General features: G+C 42.1%; 1 protein-coding gene across 23 annotated transcripts in view; it reads left to right on the top strand.

Annotated features, from left to right (window-relative positions):
* DMD (dystrophin) overlaps positions 1-21,829 on the top strand; it is a 1,043,395-nt gene that overhangs the window by 958,571 nt on the left and 62,995 nt on the right. For 19 of the 23 annotated variants that reach the window (XM_052674157.1, XM_052674152.1, XM_052674148.1 and 16 more), the window contains 2 exons: positions 7,519-7,580; positions 19,967-20,041. In XM_052674157.1, coding sequence (XP_052530117.1) covers positions 7,519-7,580; positions 19,967-20,041 — 137 coding nt within the window. Of the gene's footprint in view, positions 1-1,990; positions 2,107-7,518; positions 7,581-19,966; positions 20,042-21,829 lie in introns of those variants that run through there. The other 4 variants (XM_052674166.1, XM_052674168.1, XM_052674164.1 and 1 more) reach the window with 1 other exon arrangement.

Raw genomic sequence — 21,829 nt, 5'->3', positions numbered from 1 at the left:
AAAGACAGTAACCATTTACACTGCAAACAAATTATATTTCATAATAAATTATTAATAGTTTTAAAACAATTTGGAATAAGAGTGGTATTACTTGCATTGTACAGCAAAAAATATAATCTCAAGGTCAAAAGTTGCTAAAATCTCTTGTGAATTTGGAGACAGCAAGCAGAATTAAATAGGTATTTTTTTAATAAAATCAAATTATAAAGTCAATAGGCTTTAATCCTTTAATCTTTCAACACTCATGTTTTCCTCTGGATGTTCTTGAGTGGGTAATAGTTTGATTTGGGAGATCAAAGGGTTAATTTGCTTTTCAATTGAGGAATGACTCAGAGTTCCCCCTTATTGTTCAAGGAAAAAAAAAGTGGTGTGTGGGTGTAAGGTAGGGAAAAAAAAGCCAAGAAAATGGATTCACTAATTGGGGTTTTCACCTGCTGTGAGTCTAATTGAATACAATACCTTATTTGTAACTCAAGGAGAAAGAAGATTATGCAAAGTATGAGAATTTCAGACTGGTTTTTAAATTCTTATTACTTGGCACTATTGTATGGGAAAGAAGACAAACGTGGTAATAGCAGCATAGAGCTTGACCAGGATACACTAGAAACAGTAAGAAATTGAAGGAATGTGTGTCTTGAGGATCAGGACTAGAGATTTCTCGTAATAAAGCAAAATACTTTCTCTGTGAAACTGCAGACTTCCCGCCGCAATGAGTCCTGCGACATTAAGCAAGCTGCTCTGCCCCTGTTGTAATGGATCGTGAAGTCCCTCCCAATTAATGCGCTAAAGATTACACTTTAAAGCTAAGAGAGAGATCTCTTGTTTCTTAAAACTTAGCGGGAGATGAAAGAAGAAATGTTTGTTGATTGGAACAACTGACAGCCTTCAGCCAGTTCATTTGCTTCAAAGCTGACATATGTATGTAGCCCAGGGAGCCTTAACGTGGTGCTGTGTCTGCCCACACTGAGATGAATCCTCTTTCTCTTGCTTTGTCAGGGCAGTGTTGGAGATGCAAGATAAACAAAAGCTGTGACATTGACCTTTTGAAGCAAATTAGGTTGTTCAGAAACTATGAGAAGTTAACATTTTGCTCTGCTGGGTTTCAGTCCTGCCTTTGGCGGTTGCTGGGGTTTATCCCTGAGCATACTGCACTTGCAAAGTTTCTACAAAAATACATGACGGCTTCTCCTGAACCCTGCTGGGCTTTTATTAAAGCCAGGTAATTCAAGTACCTGAATCCTTAAGGACAGCCCTAAATATCCTAATACCTAGGGTGGAAACCACCCAGGTACATGCTTATTGAGCAGCCTGTGGGCAGTGATGTGGTAAGCATAGAAACATAGAAGCATAGAATCACCAAGGTTGGAAAAGACCTTCAAGATCATCCAGTCCAACCGTTCACCTATTCCCAATAGCTCCCACTAAACCATGTCCCTCAACACAACATCCAGTTCACAGTAAGGCTGTGAACAAGGGTGAGGTGAATTTTCCACGTGTCCAGGCCTACACCTTCCCCATGCTAAGGCTTTCTGTGGGTTTTAAAGGCACCCTTTGGGCGGCTGTACCATGAGAGAACCAAATGTAAACCTGAAAAACTGCCCAGCTGTGGGTAGGACCTGCTCCTCACCCAGCACTGCTGCCGTGTGAGTGAAGGATGTGGTGAGGCGAGGTGGCGGGCCAAGTGGATAGGAGACGTTTGTGATGCCAAGAGACGGTCTTTGGCTTTCATTTGCGCATCCAGCGTGAAGCAGAATTCACACTGGGAAACGTGGCACCCGTTTCCGCGCTCAGGACACAGAACCGGCCCTCTTCTCGGCGGGAAGGAGCGACCCCAACTCTGCAGCACCCCCGGTGAAGGCGAGCAGGAAACCACCGCGACCGTACCCGCGTCCGCCTCAGCCCTGCGGGACCCCTCCGCTGCGGGGGCGGGCCGGGGCGGTGCAGCGCGGCTCAGCGCGGGGAGCGCCGCCCTCTCCCTCTTTCCCTCCCGCCTGCTCGCCGGCGGGGCGGCCGCAGTGGTGCTGGGCGGCGGGGCCGGGTGGCAGCGCTGTGTCTGGCTCCGCGGCGCCGCCGAGCAGCTGCCGCCATGAGGGAGCAACGCAGAGGGTGAGGAGCGGAGGGGGGCGCGGCGGCAGGTGCCGGGCTGGGTTCGGCTCGTGGCGGGGCTGCGGGCGGGATGATGGAGCCGGGAGCAGCGCGGTAGCCGCGGCCATCCCAGAGCACGGCTGCAACGTGGAGGTAGCGCGTCCGTCTCCTCGGAAGACCGTAGGGGAAGCGATTTGTTTCTCCAAAAAGGTCAACTTTCCGCTCCGTCCCTTCAGGGCAGTTGGAAATGGAGGCCGTAGAACCGCGCTGTGCGTCCGGTTGGGACGTGCAGGATGCGGGGTTCGCCGCGAACCCGGAGCCGGGGCTGCGCCGGGCTGAGAGTGCGCGCTGCGCTGGGTCGCAAAAGGGCAGCCGGAGGAGTGTAGAGCGTTACCTGTGCAGTGCCTAACTTGGTGCGGGAGCGAACTTCCCTAGAACACTTCAACGGGTACTACTTTCATGGAGTCCTTTCGTGTTAGCAGTCACCTTTCCCATGACTGGGCAGGGCCGGGAGGGATTCCTTGGCACTGCGCACTAGGTGATCTTAATGGTGTTTTCCGACCTCAACGATTCTGTCGTCTGATTCTTTGACCCTTACCTCGCCGTGTCCCTGCTCAGAGCCCACAGGTGCGTGGCTGTGCGGTCTGATGCCCCGCAGTGAGGTGGCTTTGGTAGGAGCAGAGCGGCTGGGCTTTGCCGAGTGAAACAGCTGGGTGGGCAGGTAGCAGCTGTAGGGCAGAGCCCCGCTGCCGAGCCGTCATCTTTGCCCGAGATGTAGCATGTAAAATACATGTTTAACATCGCGAGCGGTGAAAACGAGTTACTTTACAGTTCTCGGCAGTTGGTATTTGCCTTTCTCTGACTGCTCGTTTCCAGTGTCAGTGAGAAACTTAAATATGTATCGGTGCTTCCCTTCAGCAGCGCGATAAATCTGGCAAAAGCCAATAAAACATGCTGCAGTCAAATTCTTCCTGGAAAGATGCCTGATCCTTGGCTTAAATGGGAATAATCTCCGTGCGCAGATCAGTAGTCTCTGGATTTATAGATGAAAACAGTAGTCCTTTGTACGGCACATAGGAGTGCCACCTTCTCGCACCGCTAATACTTTCCATCGCAGTGCCGTGCTGTAGCCAGGGAATTAATGAAACCCTGTAAAAAAAGACAGCTGTTAAGTCTTCTGGCAATCGCTGTCATCTTCTGCTGAAAACATTTCTGATTTTCAATGAGCAGCAGTGTCTGTGCATGCAAACACTTTGAAACGCATTTATGTTAGGTTAGTGAAAGCCAAGCAACTGTATCGTGTTTATTTTGGCTTTTTGACAGCAGTCATATGGTGGTTGTAATAACCTTTTATTCATCTTAAAGCCAAAAGGTGAGAGGTATTACAGACTGCAGTGTTTGAGACTGGATTATTCATTGCTTTATAAGACAGTACTTAATAAGCAGCTTGTTATTAAGTGTATGTAAGTATCTGTTTATTGCACCTGATGAAACTTCTTATTCTGTGCACATCTGCATACTTGCATATCTTGTTTATGTTCTGCTTTCAAATAAATATGTGAGAAACAGAAGAAGCACAGCAGGAGTTTAGAAAGGGCTGCGCAGTTCAGTCTGAAGTTCTGGACTCTGGAAATTCGCAATCAATACACAAGAGTACCTGAATCTTACATACATGCAAAAAAAGTAGGGTGCTATCAGGATGAGTTAAAGAGATCTTGAATGGCTACAACCTGTGTTAGGATGTTTTAGCGATTGTGCAACATTGTTCTCTACTCCCCCCGCTGCTGGTGTTGCTCAATGGGAAGAGAGAATAACCATGTTTTATCTGAACTCATGAAGTTGTAGCAAGAGAACTATAATTCAATTTGTGTGCTGTTTGGACTATCATCTCTCAGTTTCAGGTTTGCAGTCCTGTGTGCTGTTAGCTCTTCCAACAGTGACGAGAGGTGAATGTCTGTGCTTTTTACAAGAACAGAGAGGTTACATAGGCACAGTGTGACAGAATTGCCCACGTAAAAATTATCCTTGCTAATATGATGTAATTATCCTTTAATGAAGTGGCCCTGCTGCTCCCAAAGGATGTGTTAAGTGAGGACTGTGCTTTCATCCCCCTGACTTATTGGTGTATTTAGTGTGCTAGTCACACCAGCACCTAGGTGTCACCATTATCCAGCGTGTTCCTCTCATTTTCAGGCCCACTTTTAATTTCCTTTTCACCTTTGCAACAATTTTGCAAGGCAGGTTTAGGAAAAGGAAAACAAGCCCCATGAGCCCTTACTTGGGCACGTCTCACCAGGCTCCAGCTGCTGCTGGTCAGAGGGCTCATGCTTCCCCTGTCCCTCTGCATCCTTCTGACTCGCAGGCTGCAAAGGGCTCTGCTCACCAGAGTTTGAAACTCTGGCAGACCTTGTGCTGCAGCTCTTTTAAGGATGCTACAGCGTTCCCAGGCTTGGTGGAGACTGCGGGAACTGCTGAGTTGGCGCTTCCCTTCAGGAAGGCAGAGTCTCCCCCTGCCCGGCCCCCAGCTCGTGGTCAGATGGCCTTTGGAGGCAGTGGAGAGGCTTGCAGAGAGCAGGTGAGCTGCAGTTTCAGCTTCCTACTGCTTCTTGTGGGAACGAAGTAGCTGCAGCCCTCTTGTTTCCTGTGTGTCTGGGGCATTGCCCTGCCTCCTCACCTGCTCCAGCATCAGGCCTCAGTTCTTTTTTGGGAAGAGCACCAGGATGAAGGGAGGGAGCTCTGGAGAAAGACACCCACCCCACCAGCTCAGCCCTTGGGACGTGTGGGTGAAGTGAGTGAAACCGTTCATTGCAAAATGGGCATCCCTGGGCAAATTATTTTAGGCAGCCATGATGTAAGAGCATTCTGTGTAGTCATTTGAGGTATCTGGCAGTAAAAATGTATGAAAACAGTCCAACATTTCTTTGGCAATGGAAATTTTATTTACAGTGTCTTAGGAAGATTGGTTATGTATTTTCTGGATGTTTAATAGGTGACATAATCTTACACTGTGCGCATTAAATTCACTGATATCTGATTAAGCTTTATCGTAAAAACAAAAATACCAAAAAAATAATTGTCCGCATGGTCTTGATGAGTGATTAACCATAACAGTTTTCTGAATTTTAAGTGATTCCCTTGTTCTTCTATTCAACACAGGCAGTAAGATTCCGGGTGCTGTATAGATACATCATTGCCACGTGCTCAGAGGCTTTAAAATACTGTAATTGGGAATCAGTGCCTTTGAAAGCTCCCAGACCAAAAGCTGTGGATCCCCAAATGGCCTAGTTCGTCCACAGAACAATCTGGAGCTGCCAAACTAAATGCATAGGGAAGATTAGGCAATTAGTTTCAGAGCTTTCTTGTGACTGCATACCTAAGTTCTTACTCTGCTCTTTGCTACATGCTTTGGCACAGAAGCCAAGGATACACTTGCTACTGGGATACCTCAGAAGCACTGCGCATGGCATTTGAGATAAAAAGGAGGTGTGGAAAACCACCATCCCCAAAGTCCCTCGGTTGTTACCCTGTGCTGACACAAGAAGTGCCTGTGTGCAGCTCTGAGCTCAGTCCTGCGCCGCTTCCCGGCTGGGCCTGCCAGGCTGCTGCCAGGGAACCACTGGTCTGGAACGAACACTGAGGACTAGCAAACAGCAGGCACAGCTCTGCAGGCCCGACTGTTGGTCTACTGCTGCTGCCCGCTTTCCTGAATCGTTAGGTCTCTCTGTCAACAAATTTGGCAGTGAATATGTTCCCTTGTTCTTTTTCATTGAGCTGCTATTGTGCAAGGAGGGGGCAAATGGTAACCAAATTTGGGGGGGATTCAGTATGTAAATGAAGCGTTTTCTTAAAAAATGCATTTTACTGTGCAGAATGCACAGTAAGCTCCTGTAGTGCAGAACTTCCTTGTGCCAGACATCTTAGAAAATTTGGGAACTTGGGTGCAGTGTTCTCTTGTAAGCAACTCTGTGTCTGTGGTCATCAAACTCAAAGCTTAGATAGTTGAAGGTGATTGCAGCCACCTCTCTTTGCAGCATTCATATTTTCCCAGAGCAAAGACCAGGACGGCTGCTACAGCTCTGATGTCCTCTCCCTTTTCTTATTACCTTCAGCCACTGCAGGAATTAGGAAGGAGGGGGATGCTGAGGCTGATGAGTTGAGGCTCCTTTAACATCTTGTGCTCAGCTCAGATGACATTCCTGCATTTTTGCTTATGGTTACTCCTTTTGTTCTTCCTTGTAATTATATACAGTGTGTGTATATATATATATATATATATATATATATATATATATATATATATATACAGTAAGCTAGTGAGTACACAGACGTTGCTGGGCCAGTGAAGTATTCACATGGATCAAGTAAATAGCCTGTCTTCTAAGGCCAAAATGAAATCCTGCTAAGAAAACACTTCACTATTCTCTTTCCCTGCAGCAGTGGTGGTGCTGAAGCGTTGCATGGAGAGCTGCACCCCTAAGGCATGCCTGTGGAGGTGCGCTTGGGATCACCATTTGCCCCTCTGCTCTCTGTTGCATCAGCTTTACATGCGCTGTTTGCTGTACAGGGGCACTCAGTTTGCTTGCTGGGTCACAGTTTGGAGCTGAAAGGTGTGTGCTTCCAGAACAACAAAGCACTGTGGATCAGACCTCACTCTTCTGTGCCTTTTCTTCCCAACGCTATATGCACATTGGACCCAGGATGTCTGTTCTTTAAGTACAGGAACTGCAAATGTGGTTGCTAGCAATCGCACATTTCAGAATTTTCTTTAAGTGTAGTTCATGGGTTGTCATTCAGCAGAGCTGAATTCTGTGTGACCAAGACTTCACTGGCTCTAGAATAGATAAGGAGAGTTTTCTTTCAAGTTTCCCATGTTAATGGAAACGAGATCACATTAGCTACGCTGTCACTAAAAAAAATCTTAAAATGTGTAGCCTTGGGAGACGTGAGTTGCTACTGCACTCACTATCACTTCACGTACTTGGCTCTCTCACACTGCATGTCTTCTGGCAGCAGTCTGCTGCAAAGCTGAAGGCTGTGAGCTTCTGTGCAGAAGATGGTCCCATTTACATTCTAGTCATAGTGCAGGGTTTTGTAACCCCATTTGGGTTTTTCCTGGCTTCCATAAAGCTCTGCCTCTTGAAAATTCACAGAGACTTAAGGATAAGGGAGACAGCCCAGAACACTACATTGTCTGAATGCTCACTGTAATTGTAATATTAGCAGAACTTTTAATTTTGCTTCCTGAGCCCATGCTTCAATACAGCAGTCCAGATGGACATCTGGTTGAAAGAAGACATGCCTGCTGCTAGTTAGATTTCCTTTTGCAAGAGCTCAGGCTGCTGGCAGTGTTCTGGCACAGCACTGGGATGCACACTGTGCAAGGGAACAGAAAGAGAAATTCCATTTTATTAACTTTTATGTTTTTTATTGTAGCCATGAGACGCAGACAACCTGCTGGGATCATCCTAAGATGACTGAGCTCTACCAGTCTTTAGGTAAGACACCTCTACCAGTTGTTGCTGTTTTTTCCCAGTCAGAGAATTGTTAAGACAAAGATTTCAAGAAGTAGTGAACCAAAATCGATTTAAAGCGAGAAGCTGTGATTTTATTGAGATTAAATTTTCTGCAAACAAGTGTGTAAGGCATAATGATTTATTTCAAACATTGAGTGGAAAAATTAATTTATCAGCGTGGTTGGAATGTGCGCTGTATTTACTAAGTAATTTTGCTGCATTGTTGCAAACTTACTTAAAGACTGCAATAGAAATGGAAAAAGAAAAAGAAAAAAGAAATGGTGAATCTTTTCACTGTTTTACAAAAGGCAGATGAAAAATCAAACCAAACTGCTGTTAATGTTGACTTTTGGGTGGTAGAAAGCCAATGGAAGCAATTTGACAAACTGCATTGCCACTGCTTTATTTTTAAAGCACTCAATGCTCAGAACGCATGGCAGCTGTCATGATGTCATTTTGAATACTGAAATTGCACACTTATTATGACTTCAGATGTGCCTCCCTGGTGGGCTTTTGTGTTGGGTTTTTCCATTTGTTTTTTAAGATTTTTTAGCTAAAATTTTACTAAAATTTTGGATTTTAGTAACAGAAGCACATCTATGGGATACAGTAGGTCAATCTACGCTCTAGTATAGGCTGCTTGGCAGACCATTTAATAGCTAACTATTTCCTTTTAATGGTCCTGTTAATAAGTAATAGAGGATATAATAAAAATTAAGCTATTTCTCTAAAAGAAATATCAATCAATATGCTGCATTCAAGGAGGAGGTTATGTCTGTATAGTGCAAGTACATAAACTGGCTTTTTGAAAAGCCAGCTTTAGTACTAAGGCCTTCAAGCCTAGCATTCAGTGCAGGCTTATTTACTATGGTGAAAAATAGCTTAAATTATCTTCTGCTTAAGTCTGTACTGGCATAATTAGACTGTTTTCAGTAGATAAACTGGTATATTTCAAGCTAACTCATGTATCTCTGCAGTGCCCTGATGTAAAAGTATACCCAAGCTATTTTAGAAACACAATATGATGAAGTGGAATGAAAGTGTGAATGTTTTTTCCTTGTAGTGTTAACACTATGGCAGCAATTTGTTTAAAAATTAACTGAAAGACAGCTCTGTATATCAAAAAGGAATAGGAGACATGTAAGTTCAGCCTAACAAAATGCAAAAGCAGGCAAGTGTTGACTTGCTATTTAATTATATTATATTGCCCAGTTTGCCTCTTTTATTATTCTGCTCTGGAAATGAGGGGTTTAAAGGATTCAGGACAAATAGCAGTTGTGCATGCTGACATCTCTTTAATACAGGTAGATCCTCAAAGAGAGTTGCCTGTTAATTGAACCGCACTCCAACTGTAGCTCACTTTGATCCAGAGATAACATGTTATCTCTGATACTGTTGCTGGTGAGACCTGAAGTCCTGTTGAAACTGCTTTTCTTCTGGGATTTCTTTCTGGTATTTCAGCTACAGCAGTCTGGAATAATCAAGAAGTCAAGAGGTAGCTCTACGCGAGGGGAAAAAGTCTCCTGGTGGGTTCAGGTCAACAGTTCAAATGATGTGTGACTGTTGAAGTCAGGTTGCATTTAGTTTAACTGAGATTTTATCACTGTAAGTATCACCTGGATGTCAAGATTTGAAGACATTCTCATTGCTGATTGCACAAAGAAGGGACATGTTTAGGCAGATTTTCTCTCTTTTTTTTTTCTTCTGTTTTGAAGAGAAAGTAATGTCCAGTGGGGCAATAATTCTTTGTAGCTAATCATTTTATTTTTTTTTTTGAGCTGGGACCAAATGCTCGTTAGCATGGAAGCAACACTGATTTTAGCATAGTATGTGTAATAGGTGTTCTTATTACTAAACTTAGGTGTTTGTACATGTGTACAAAACAGGTTAAACAAACTGATTCTTTGTGCACTACCACATAGGATAAAGCTTTGAAAAAAGTGTGACTGAATAACCTACCATTTTATTTTATTTTATTTTTGAATTGGGTATATTCATCATTGCCTAACTCTCATATAAATTGCATAATACAAGCATAACCCGTTTAGTCTTGAATGGAAGCCTTGATGTGTTTTCAGTGCTTTTCTTTGCCTCAGGTCAAAACGGTAATAATGGGATGTTTCAAGTCTTTTCAGACTGTTCAGTAATACTTTATCTGAAAAGATATTATTAAAGTCGATTTTGTATTGCATACTCATTAGATCCTATTATTTTTCCCCACTGTAGGATCCAAATTTTGCTTCTTATTCATGTGAAGAAGCTAGTAAGGAGCTTAGTATGTATGCATTTTAAAAATTTGGTAGAAAACATGAATTGTACAATCCAGGTAAATGCAAAAAGTGAGACCGACGACATCAACGCTGTCAAGAATGTTTATTTCCATTTTCCAGCCCTTACACTTAGCCTGTAGGGAGCAATTGAGCGATGAGATGGAGCTTTCTGTACATCCCAGGTACTGACAGATGTGCTGGCTTTCTGTAAATTCACCACACTTTAATTGATTCCAGTGTATTGTAATTTGGTAGGGAATCTTTGTGTCTAATTTAAATTCTTCCAAATTGCTGAAAGCTTAATTTTTTTTGTAAGTGAATGAGGAAGACGCAACTAGGAGCAAGACAAGACTTTTTGTAAAAGGAGAAGTAACGTTAGTTTTATTCTTCACATATCCACCTCACACACCTGCAAATTGCCACAGCACATTTTGCTGAAATGGATGAATTCCAAGCTTCAAACTTATTTTCCTCATCTTAGTTTTTAGGGGTTTGGATGTTTGTTAAAATGAAGGTAAATTGCTGTATCTGATCGGGTTGTCAGTCCAGCAGTTCTGTATCCTGTCTCCGGTACGGACTGCATCAGAGAAGAGTCTGCAGGAAGAAATTACAAAACAACCTGCCCACAAAGGAAGGTTTCTCAGATTCTCTTCATGCTCATTTGCTGAAAGAAGGATACTTTTAATAACTGTAAAATACTTCATTTGAAAATTAGTGTGCGTTTCGGAAATTTGTAACTGGTTGTTCTTTCAACATAAGCTTTTCCTTTTAAGAAGCTGAAATGCTTTCTCTGGACTGCTTCTCTTTATTATTTCAACAATGTAGCAATTTTGTCGGTTTTAATGAAGCATCTATTGCTGACTCAAGTTTGGCAATTTCACTCTTCATTTAAAGTTATGCTTACTTAAAGTTACATAACGAACCGTCAATATTAAATGACATAATTGTTGTTTAATGGTCAAATGGAATTGGCGATAGGTAATTGCAGTGATGACCTTAGCTGTATCATTTAATTTATCTGCCAGATGTTGATACAGATTGACTAGTTATGTAAATGAAGAACATGGTGAAAAAACAAATGCTGAAATAGGAGAGGTGGTAAAAATCAGTGATGTGTGAGTCTCCAAGGTTCAGCTCCTGATAGTCCCCCAGTTTGTGCAGTGCTGTTATGAACCACTCCCCTTTTCTCTTCTAACTTCCTTCTGGAAGTCTTCAAAGTACCCGGGACTGCTCCAGTTGCTTTTCTTTCCAAGAGCAGTTCCCCTGCAGCAAGTCTTCTTTCAACACTGTTCTTTTACAGCCCCCTTACAAATTTTCTCGTCCTTCGTGATGGCTCCAGGGCATCGCTGAAATGAGAATTTGCATTGTTTTGTTGTTCCGGAGAATTCAAGGACCTTTGAGACGAGAAGAACAGAAATCAAAGTAGACTGTGATTGCTTTTTTTTATTCTTTTTGAGTTTATCTTCTGAGAGTGATGATTTAATTGCAGACAGCTTAGCTGTGGATGATAGCTTTTTGCCTTTAAGCTGAAAATGACTCTAACCTTTGTAGCAGTGGCCCAGGAGAGCTTGGTCTGCTATACCATACTGATAGTGTCCCCTTCCTCCAGCCTTCCTTTGGGATGACAGGATGAGTTTCCTCACCATCTCTGCAAACAGTAATTGCAATAGCAGGATGCAGTCAGGATGCATCTGTTTCTCTCCTAATTCCCCAAGGTAAGACAAGAGGGTGGAAAAAAATCCACCCACACCCTTGCAGACTCCAGTGCACTGCAGCTAGTGACAGCTTTCCATTTAATTTGGAGTGTGAGGGAGGCTGTTCTCCATGGTGTATTTGGAAGAAGTGTCTCGTTTGCTTAATGCAGGGTGAGAGAATGCTGGGAGGTGCTTCTGAACATCCAGATGAATTTCAGCAGGAGCAGCTGTGTTGATCTTGTGACTGGCTGCTCCATAAAGCAGGGTGAGCTACTAGCAATCAGTGACCAAGGAGGATAAACGTTACTGCCCTTTTCAGATTGTGCATTTTGACTTGTGCTGCTGAAGAGCTGCCTGAAGAGGTTAAACTTCTCTTTGCCATTTAAAAAAATCCTCCACTTATTTACCACAGAGCTATTACACTATGTGTTGCTTTTCTCTTTTTTATTCATATTCAACTAATTGATTTACATGTTTGTATATTAAAGAGACATGCATGTCTCAAATCAATTACGTGATTTTACCAAAATCCAAAGAGATGGTACATACAGTCTTCTTTAAAATGCTGTTTATCCACTGATACCACTGATGATTAGAATCTGCATAATAATTTTTTTCTTTTGGGAAAACAGGATTCCTTGGGCTCTAACACCCCTAGGTAGTTGTCAGACCTAGAGTATGTCATCTTTGTAAAGTATGTGACTGCATTGTTGGCAAACATGCAGTCAGTACACGTAGCTATGGCAGAGAAGCCATAATTTGCTGATGCGCTACCAGTGGTAGGGATCATTGTGTTTCAAGGACCTCGTGTCTCTTGACAATTAAGCCATAGGTATATTAGCAGTGAAGGAAGAAATGAGAGTGAGCAAAGTAATGTTCTGTTCTGGAACAGTTAGCCATATGTGAATGTTTTGCTCAAGAGTATTACCTTCTTGGCTTGCAAATGAATAACATTCCTTAATAATTTTGAAGTTGGTTGTTTGCTGTTTATTTATTTTACTATTTCATTGAGACTACATCTCAGCTAGTATACAGGAAGAATTGCTGACCTGACTGCAAACTGACTACATCCCAACTCCCTAATGGGATATAACCAGATGAACATTATATCCTTCCTTACAGTTTTGATGAAGAAAAACCATGACAAAATAAAAGAGAATTTCCCAAGGCCATGTCATCTGATCATGTAACTGAAAGGCTGACACGTGCTGTGATGTTCATCCACTACTTGGTATAGATGCAGTCAGTACCGCTTCAGTGCCCTGCGTGCCTTCCACTTATTAATTAATTTGCAGACAAATTGTTGAATGTTCTACTTTGTGGAGGTTTTTTTTAACACATCCTGCCCTGTGACATCGTGGACAGTGGTTAAGCTGTGTGTCTGCATATATAACAGTACTGCTTACTGTTATTTATCCTCAAAGCAATGTAAGTGATAGCATTAATTATTGTTATCGTGAGTCAATGGCTAGAACTAAAATGATACTAAGCAGTGTTTCTTTGATTAATTTCTTTCCTTTATGCATTTGTCTTGCCTACATCTTTAAATCACAATTCCTACAGAGGCGATATATGTCACTGTAAGCATCACTATAAGATTTATATAGGGGTTTTGGGCAGCAGGAAGATAACCAGCACTCTAATCAGCTGGTCAGGTAATCACAGCTATATTGAATTGGTGTAAGATGAAACTTCCTGGGAAGTCAGGATGCTGTTACATACAGTCTGATGAAAAATCTTTAGGTTTAATGGCTGGTAGTGGGATTATAATTCATTAAGGATTGCACTGTAGACTTTTTTAAGTTTGCTAGGTATGCATTGTCAGAGGCAACAATGATGTGTCATTAATTCCCAAAATAGTTTATCTAGTGCTAGCATTTTATTTATAAACATCTATTTGAGTCACAAGCTATGGTGAAAAACTACTTTCAGATTTTGAAGTGTATTGACATAGGTTCATATTTTTTTTTCCTTGTAAACATGTGAGATCAAAACAAAAACCCTGTAAATCTTGCCAAATTAAGATTAGGATTTGTTGAGCATGGCCAAATGAGGGTATGACTTGATGAGATCTAATTTATTTCAGCGAAATTAGTTTTGAACTTGACAAATTTAACTGTTGAGATGGTAGTTATCACCTGAAGCATCTAACTACTCTTTTCAGTTTGGTGACATCCAGGAAGTGAAAAACTCGCTGTCCATAAAATCAAGAGAAATGACTGTGCTGTTCAGTTAGAAATCAATAAGAAGTGATTGTAATAATGTTCACAGTAATGTAGAAAAGTGATCCATAAACTAAAAAGAAGGTGGTGTTCAGGTAGAAAGGATTTCAGAGATGCCGTGTGTGTGAGATCAGGAGATAGTCTGGCCTATCCCAGAGTTTTTAAACATTCAGTCAGATTAGCTGTGTTAGAGGGCAGTACGTGGTCAAATGGAACATCCCAGTCATTCAGCACTAATGGCAGCTGGAGCTACTGTAATGTGATTAGATGTATAATAATCAAATATCATTCCAAACTGGACACCACATCCCTTATTAAATATGGTCTTTTTAAAAAACTCATTGTTCTTCAATTTTTTTTTAATTACTTTTAAATGCTTGCTGTCTTACTTCATGTGATAAAAGGATCCTGAACATAAGGATTTGTTTTTACTGTTAATGCTATATTCATATCCCAGTGTAGAATGTGGAATTTAGCATGGTGAATTAAAAACAAGATTCTGCAACTTCTTATTTGTTGATACTGTGTCAGTAGCAAGTGGGATGCTCCAGCAGGTGGTTTAAATTTATGATGCAAATCATGGACCACTTCTCAACTGAGTGATTTTTACTTGATTAGCCACTGTCAAAAGGTTCTGCTGTACGTAATTACTGCTGTTTCTCAATTCTGTAGAAATACAGCCTTGAAAAATGTGTTGATGATGCTGTTTTAGCTCTTTTGAGGAAAAGCGTAGCCTTTACATTTTGAGATTTCTCTCAACTTGCAGAATCATGCAGAAGAGGTTAATTGGATAAGATTAATTTAGATTTAATTGTCTGATTGTTTTTCAACAATTGTTCTGATTTTAGTTCTTCCTATCAACATTTTGAAGTCTTTTTCCTTAAAGCTACTTGTGTAAGGAGCACTAGTTCCTGTGGAGTAACTCAAGGCACTTCATGGTGCCTGATGGAGAAAAACAGTTTTCTAGATACCTTTCTCCCCACAGCATTAGATGCTGCGAAATAGGTGGGGGAGCTTAACCTGTCTATAATGAGCAGAAGAAAGCAGCAAAAGATTTCCTAATTTCAAGGGTCGTTTATACTTTAACTCTTGGAGCCCTTTCAGAGAAGTGAGAGGGGTGTGTTAGGAGCTGAGAAAGATCTTGGGATGAACTTACTACTGTGTAGATGAGAATTGTTCATTGCTGCTAAAGCCTCAGCATCTGCCTTGTCTTACAGGTCTTCTGTAGCATAATCCTCTGTCTTCTCCCCCATCAGCATTTATATACTCCCTTGAACAGAGTGTTCATTCACGGCTGAGTGGTGGAGAGCCACTCTTCCTCATCCCTCTCAGGCATAAGTACTGGTGTCACCAAATACTGCAGTGCGACCTTTTCCTTGGTCTGTTTGTTTCTAGGGGGCAGGTGACCTTTTCCACTATGTGATTATTTCGGAATGCAAAAGCACATTATGCTCTTGAGCATCTACGTTTTTTTGATGCGTGAAAGTTACCTTTCAAGCAGTGAGGACTAGGACTGGAGTTGCAGTATTGTAAAAAAAAAAACTGCAAAGGTCTCGTGTTCTCCCAAGGCTTTTTAGACCTCTGATCACCTCATTTGGAATATGAGACTGTGCACATTCCCTAGGTTTTGGAGGAAAGGCTGGAAAAAGGCATATTTGGTATAATTAGCTATTCTACCTGCTCGGAGGTGGCAAAAGATTGGTGGATTCAACACTTCGTGGCTCCTATCTTTTTGCTAGTCTGTTTGGGAGTGGAAAGCATCCAATTTTTTTTTCCCTCGGGACTCAAGAAGGAAAAAAACACAGGAAAGGATGAGCTGCTAATGTTTTTATAAAACCTTGGAAGATTGCTGCTGCTTGTGCCTCATTCCTCCCTCCTCCACACGTTCCCAGCAGTTATATCTGGCTGGCAGCCAAGCAGTGCCTTATGCTGCCTTACTCTAGGTTTCCTTCACTGCTGTTAATGGTGACGTTACGACTAACGATAGCAAGCAGAGCTACCAAGCCTCATTGCTTGGCAGTCTTATGTTGTACATTTCATTTAACTGGAGTCATACACCAGCAAGAAAAGCATATTGATCCTGATTAGAGGAGAGCTGGGCTTCCCCTCTCTGTTCTGTGAAGCAGTGCATTCTTCCCAGCAGTAGCTTGGGTGTAGAAAAAGTACCACCAGCAGTTTCATAGGAATACAATTTTTAAAAAAAGCTAATTATAAAGTTCAGGAGACAAAGGAGAAAGGTATCAAAATAAGGGAGTTCAGAGAAAGGTACATATGGAGTTCCTTAAGCAAAGAATCACAGAGTGACGTATTGACTTAGGTTAGAAAGGGTCTTAAAAACCATCTAATTCCAATCTCCTGCTCTGGGCAGGGATACCTTCCACTAGTTCAGCCTGCCTAAAACCCCGTCCAAACTGGCCTTCAGCACTTCAGGGATGGGCATCCATAGGTTCTTCTTTGCAACCTGTTCCAGTGCTCCACAAACCTCATCATGAACTAATATTCCCAAGTTCTTCTCCTCAGGGCAGCTGTCAGTTTGTTTTCCAACCAGTCTGTTTGCACTTGGGATTGCCCTGATTTGGGAACAAGACACTGGACTTAGCCTTATTGAACTTCTTGAGGTTCGTTGTTAGGTGCTGGCCCCTCCTCGCTATCAGGACTAGCCGCCTCTGCCTTGATTGATCACCAAGATGATGAAGGGACTGGAGCAGCTCTCCTGTAAGGAGAGCCTTAATGAGTTGGGACTGTTCAGCCTGCAGGAGGCTCAGGAGTGATACCAGGAATGTGAGTAAATAGCTGAAGGGACAGAGCAATAAAGACAAAAAAAGCTCTCTTTGGTGGTGTCCACTGCCAGGACAAGAGACTCCATCTGAACATCAGGAAGTACTTCTGTGCTGTGCAGGTGATGGAGCACCAGCACAGGTTGCCCAGAGATGTTGTGCAGTCTCCTCCTTGGAGATCTGCAGAAACCACCTGAATGTGTTGCCGGGCAGCCTGCTTTGGATGGCCATACTGAAGCAAGGATTGGACCAGGTGACCTCCAGAGGTCCCTTCCAACCCCAGCCATGCTGTGATTCTGTGACCATTCACTGTATTGCCCTCTGCAATGATCAGTCTTCCTTCATTTGCAGATGAAGTCAGAATTCAAATTCAAATTCTTGTCTTATAATGCTGTTATACTTGTCTTTCATGAGCCATAAAACCACTTATTATTGGCCTTTTTTTTTTTTTTTTAATTTAGTTAGAATGTAATATTTGTTGTTGAAGTGGAATAAGGGGCAGATGAAAGGTACAAACACAACTGGGTTGAGAGTGAGGTCAGAGAAGGCATTTAAAGGACTCCCAGATTTTAAATGAAAGTGCTAAAATTCAAGGAAAAGATGTGATATGGTGTGGCAGTGTTGTAGCAAAAGGCTGTCCGCACGTGATCAGAGAGCCATCCAGGTGGTTGTGGCTAACAAGGACAGAAAGTGGACAGTTGACATCAGAACAAAAACTGGGCATAGATTAATGCTGGTAAGGTAAGGTGTGAGCAGAAGCACCCTGCAGCTACGTGGCCTCAGAATTTAAAACTAAGTGATAACATTGCTACTGCTTTCCTAGACCCTGCCTATGAAAATAGCCCTAGCTATTGCTTCTTGGTCATTTACAGCAGATACTTCTTGGCAGAAGTGTCATTATGGTCTATAAGAAATTCAGAGTGTGTTAAATATACGAAAAAATATATGTAAACTACAGCATTTTGAAGATTAAATGTCCTCATGGATAGCACCTTCTGCCTTGATTAAGGTCTGCAAGGTATGTTTATATTTGCTAATACTTCAAAAAATGTAAGTAATAAGCAGAGAAGGTTTTTCAGAATACGCAATTAAAATTTAGGGAAGATTTGTTCATTTTGCCATAATCTAGTATATATGAGCTTCCAATCCAACTATTTTTGACTAGTCTTACTTTTAACAAATGAAATTGCTACAATTTTTATTTCTTTTCCAGAATGCAAGTGTAGACTTACAACAAGAGTACAAAATGTAATTGAAGGCACAGTGTGTTTGCAAGGGACTGCTTTATTAATTTCCCTTAAAGACAAATTAAGTTGCTTTATTTTAATTGCACGCTTTATTCCACACATTAAGGCTTCTGGACCTGTCAGGGTAATTGTGAGAGGGCGAGCTGGCAGGAACAGTGCCCAGGAGAACTGCTCATTAAAAAGGTGTATGGAACTGTGCAAAGAAAAAGAAATGCTGCACAAAGCTGAAAGTTCCCCTTCTACTATAAGGCGTGTTTTAGAAGCACTTCCCAGCCTTTATTAAGGTATTAAATATTGCTGAATTATCAGACTTCAAATTACTCATTTGGAATAGCTTAATTAAAATTTGTGTAATTGAGACTATATTCCCTTTGCTGTCTATACCTGCACAGCATTGTAAACGATGCTGGGATAGTTATACCCAAGCTACCCAATTGCAAACACCTTTACAGCACCTCAGTGCCATTCTTGTATTTGCTCTGCTTTTTGTAATATTCTCTCTCAAAGAGCCCGCAAGGCTTGGAGATATCTTAGTGATTAGGCCAAGAGGACCTCTGTTCTGAGCCAGCGTCATTGCTTTTTGTGTTCTTTTTGTATTTGTAGAGGAGTTTACATTTTCGAAATGCTGCCTAATCATTAACTCTGTAGGCCCACAGGTTTCATCAGCAGTTGTAAACTAAACCCATTCAGCAGCATTGCTGGGTGCTGAAACCTGTCAGCACGCAGGGCCCATGTTGGCTTGCATAGGCTGTTAAGTGTCATGATGGTTGCACTGGGAGCAGCCTGGAGTGCTCGTCGGCTGGGTGGCTGTGCAGGGGGCTGCTAACCCTGGGGGTGCTCTTGACTGCCTTGAGTGAAGTTACTAGCTTGCAGCTGTATTTGCTTTAATTATCTGTTGATCTGTTCTCCTGAACAAAAGCCTTTTGCTGGAGTGGGGCACTTGTTTCCGCACCTTGGGCTTGCTTCTGAATTGTGCAAGCAGTGGCCTACCTGCAGCGTGGTTGTGGTGTGCCGGGCTTACTTGTAACTGAGCTGGCTGTGGCACTGGCGGGAATGCAGCTGTGCTAGCTCTGACCTCACTCTTAGTAAATTTATTTTGTTCTTGTTTTAAATGGGTTTACCCATTTAAAGCTGCTTTCAGCAGAAGCCGGGGACTAGATCAGAGTACGCACATCATCTTCAGTCTGGTTCCACAGGCAGATGGAAGAGAAAGATGCAAATCCACTTTCCTGGTCGGATTAGGTCCAAGACACATTCTGTTTAAAATCTCTCCTTTCTTTTCAGTCTTGTCTAGCATTTACTTCTAAGGCTGCTGAGTGATTGCTGTATCTTGCTGGGGGCAAGTATTAAGCAATGTTCACATAGCCTTGACCAAGCCTGCCCTGTGCCAGGAGATCTATCTGCTCAGCATACTGCTGGTTGAGTACATGGCCGCCTTCTCTCTGCAGTGTCCTAAGAACCCGTGGGCACAAAGCTCCTTTTGAAGCAAGGGCTCTTGCTGATTATGTGGTTTTGTGAGCCGTGTGAGGAGGTTGCAATGAAACTGGACCTAGGTTGCTTGTGTTCTTCAACCTGCTCTCTGCAGTTTCCATGAGGGTCATAGAAGTTTACCTTGCTGGCTCCCTGCTGGGAGCAATGTTCCTCTCAGGACATGCTAGTGTCTGTTTAGGTTGGGAAGCACAAACGTTTCATTGTTTGTGTTTTTTTATAGTCTCAGCCATAGCTGAGAGTTGCCTGCATTTTTCTGTGCAGGGCTCTTTGCTTCTGGCTGCCTGCAAACAATCTGGCCATGTGCCTCAGACAGGGAAGGAGGCAGGAGATCTGGAGCCTTATCTGTTAAAGTACCTACACTAAAAAGGCTGTGGTGTTTTTCAGACAACCCTGCTGCAGTTGCTGGTTGTGTCCTTTCAAGTACTCTTAAGTTCAGCACCTTTGAAAGAACAGAAGTAAGCCTCTAGGACTTGCTGATTTTCTTTTGAAAGATTGATTGCCAAGGTTTTATTTGTTCAGTGAAATATGGTTTCTAACATAGCATTTTTTGCCCAGTTCTTTGAACCACTGATTGTAATGTTTGAGTTTGGGTGGACAACGTCATTACGAGTCTGCTTATTTCTAAGATACAAAGCTAACCTCTTTTTCTGATATTCTTCCCCAACAGCGGACCTGAACAATGTGAGGTTCTCAGCATACAGAACTGCCATGAAGCTCCGCAGGCTGCAGAAAGCTCTCTGCTGTAAGTACCTGCCTTTCTGGCCCCAGATGCCAGGAAGACTTCAGTACCAAGCCATGAGTTTATTCACAACTTCTAGAAGTAGAAAAACACTTCCTCCACTCCTCCCAGACGCTCCCCAGTGTATGGAAACTTCTCACCTGAGGCATTTCCTGATGCCATTACTTTGCACCTTCCTAGCAAGCTGAAAGTACAAGACACTTATGAGACAAAACAGTTGATCAGGATCAAAATGAACATTCCCTATGTACTCCTCGTCTTTTCACTCTCAAGCCTTTTCACTGTTCATATCTTAAGATATTTTCTCTTTGCTCATTACCAGAGGCACATCCCATGTCAGCCACGTGCAGCTCAACATACAATCAGAATTGTTCTGTAATAAGAACGATGAGTGCCCAGAGGAAAAACTGTGCCAGAGCTGGAACTGTTAATAGTCTGTTAGGTTGAATCCTGAACCCTGGGGGATTGCTGCCTTGCAGTGAGATCATCACAATAAGCATTTAGCTTCATTTCGACCCAGCTTTTGGCTGTGTTCAGAACTCTCTAGTCAGTCCTGCCACAATGACGTGCATGCGTGATCTGACATTGTAGTTCTCACAACTGGTGTATCATTTACTGCCTGTCACTTCAGTTACATTTCTGCTTCAGCTTCTTGTAATCCAATGGCTAAATAATTTGCTTATAGTTTTCTTGATAGACCAATCAGTTACAAAAGCAAAGAGTTTGCTAGGGAGTACAGTTTGGAGGGTTACTAAAATATTTTAACGTTGACTATGTTTGGCATTTAATTATAGGGTTAAATTTCTGACACAGTTGCAAATGTCTCAACTGCTGATTTATCTCAAGTTTGGATTTGTGCTCACATGCTTTCTGGAACTGAGTCAAACCTCGAGGTTATCAAGCATGTATACTTTTAGACTTTTAAGGATGGGTGAATTCCACTAATGAGCAATCTCTGGATTTATTTAAAAAAAAAAAAAGTTTTTTTTTTTTAAAAAGCAAAAAATTAAGCAGTGAAAATTCTTGTAAAGTAATTGAAGATTTCAGCATGGATACTGTGACAAAGACTGAATTTTGATAGTAGACAATCAGAATTCCAAACATATTTTAATGACAATTATGGGGAGCTGGCATAAAAAAATGGGAATAATATGCAGTGGAAAGTATTCATAATGAATGCAGCACTGAAGTGTAATGAAGAAAATTCTTGAATTATGGGTTTCTCTAGCTGTCAGTGCATAAGCGTAGCAGGCAGGTTGAAAGTGCAAAACTTTGCATCCTGTTTTATCTGTAATTAGTTTTATTCTACCACTGAACAGTTCTCTGCTCATCTTGGGCTTTACAGTGAGGAACTGTAAATTACACACTGAAATCAGTTTGTCTTTCCAGGTTACACTTAGGTAGGTTTTCTGAGAATGGATGTTATTGGAAACACACAGTGGCGCTTACACTGAATACTTTAGCACATTCTTCACTCTTGTAACTAAGGAGAAGTATTTAAGGAATTTGGTTAACAGTCTTTGTTCTTGCAAATATTTTTGCTTGGAGACACTATTCTCGTGTTTGTGTATTCTGTGCTTGCAGTGTCACTTGTGAGCCCCTTTTGATTAGATTAAAAAAAGCTAATTACAAAATTCTTTTTCTGCAATTTGGCACCAGAAGAAATAGAGCACAGTGTTGGGTTTCAGGACTCCTACACGTAGCCCCAAATGCCTGATTTCTACCTGCAGTAGTTGCTTCTCTAAGCTCCCACTTTTTATTTCAGCTTTAAAATTGCAGGAGTTTGAAAAC

This window comes from Tympanuchus pallidicinctus, unplaced genomic scaffold (genome assembly GCF_026119805.1).
Source record: "Tympanuchus pallidicinctus isolate F22 unplaced genomic scaffold, pur_lepc_1.0 scaffold14, whole genome shotgun sequence".
NCBI classification, from domain to species: Eukaryota; Metazoa; Chordata; class Aves; order Galliformes; family Phasianidae; genus Tympanuchus; species Tympanuchus pallidicinctus.
The sequence above is the reverse complement of the archived record's forward strand: the minus strand, read 5'-3'. Positions and strand labels throughout refer to the sequence as shown.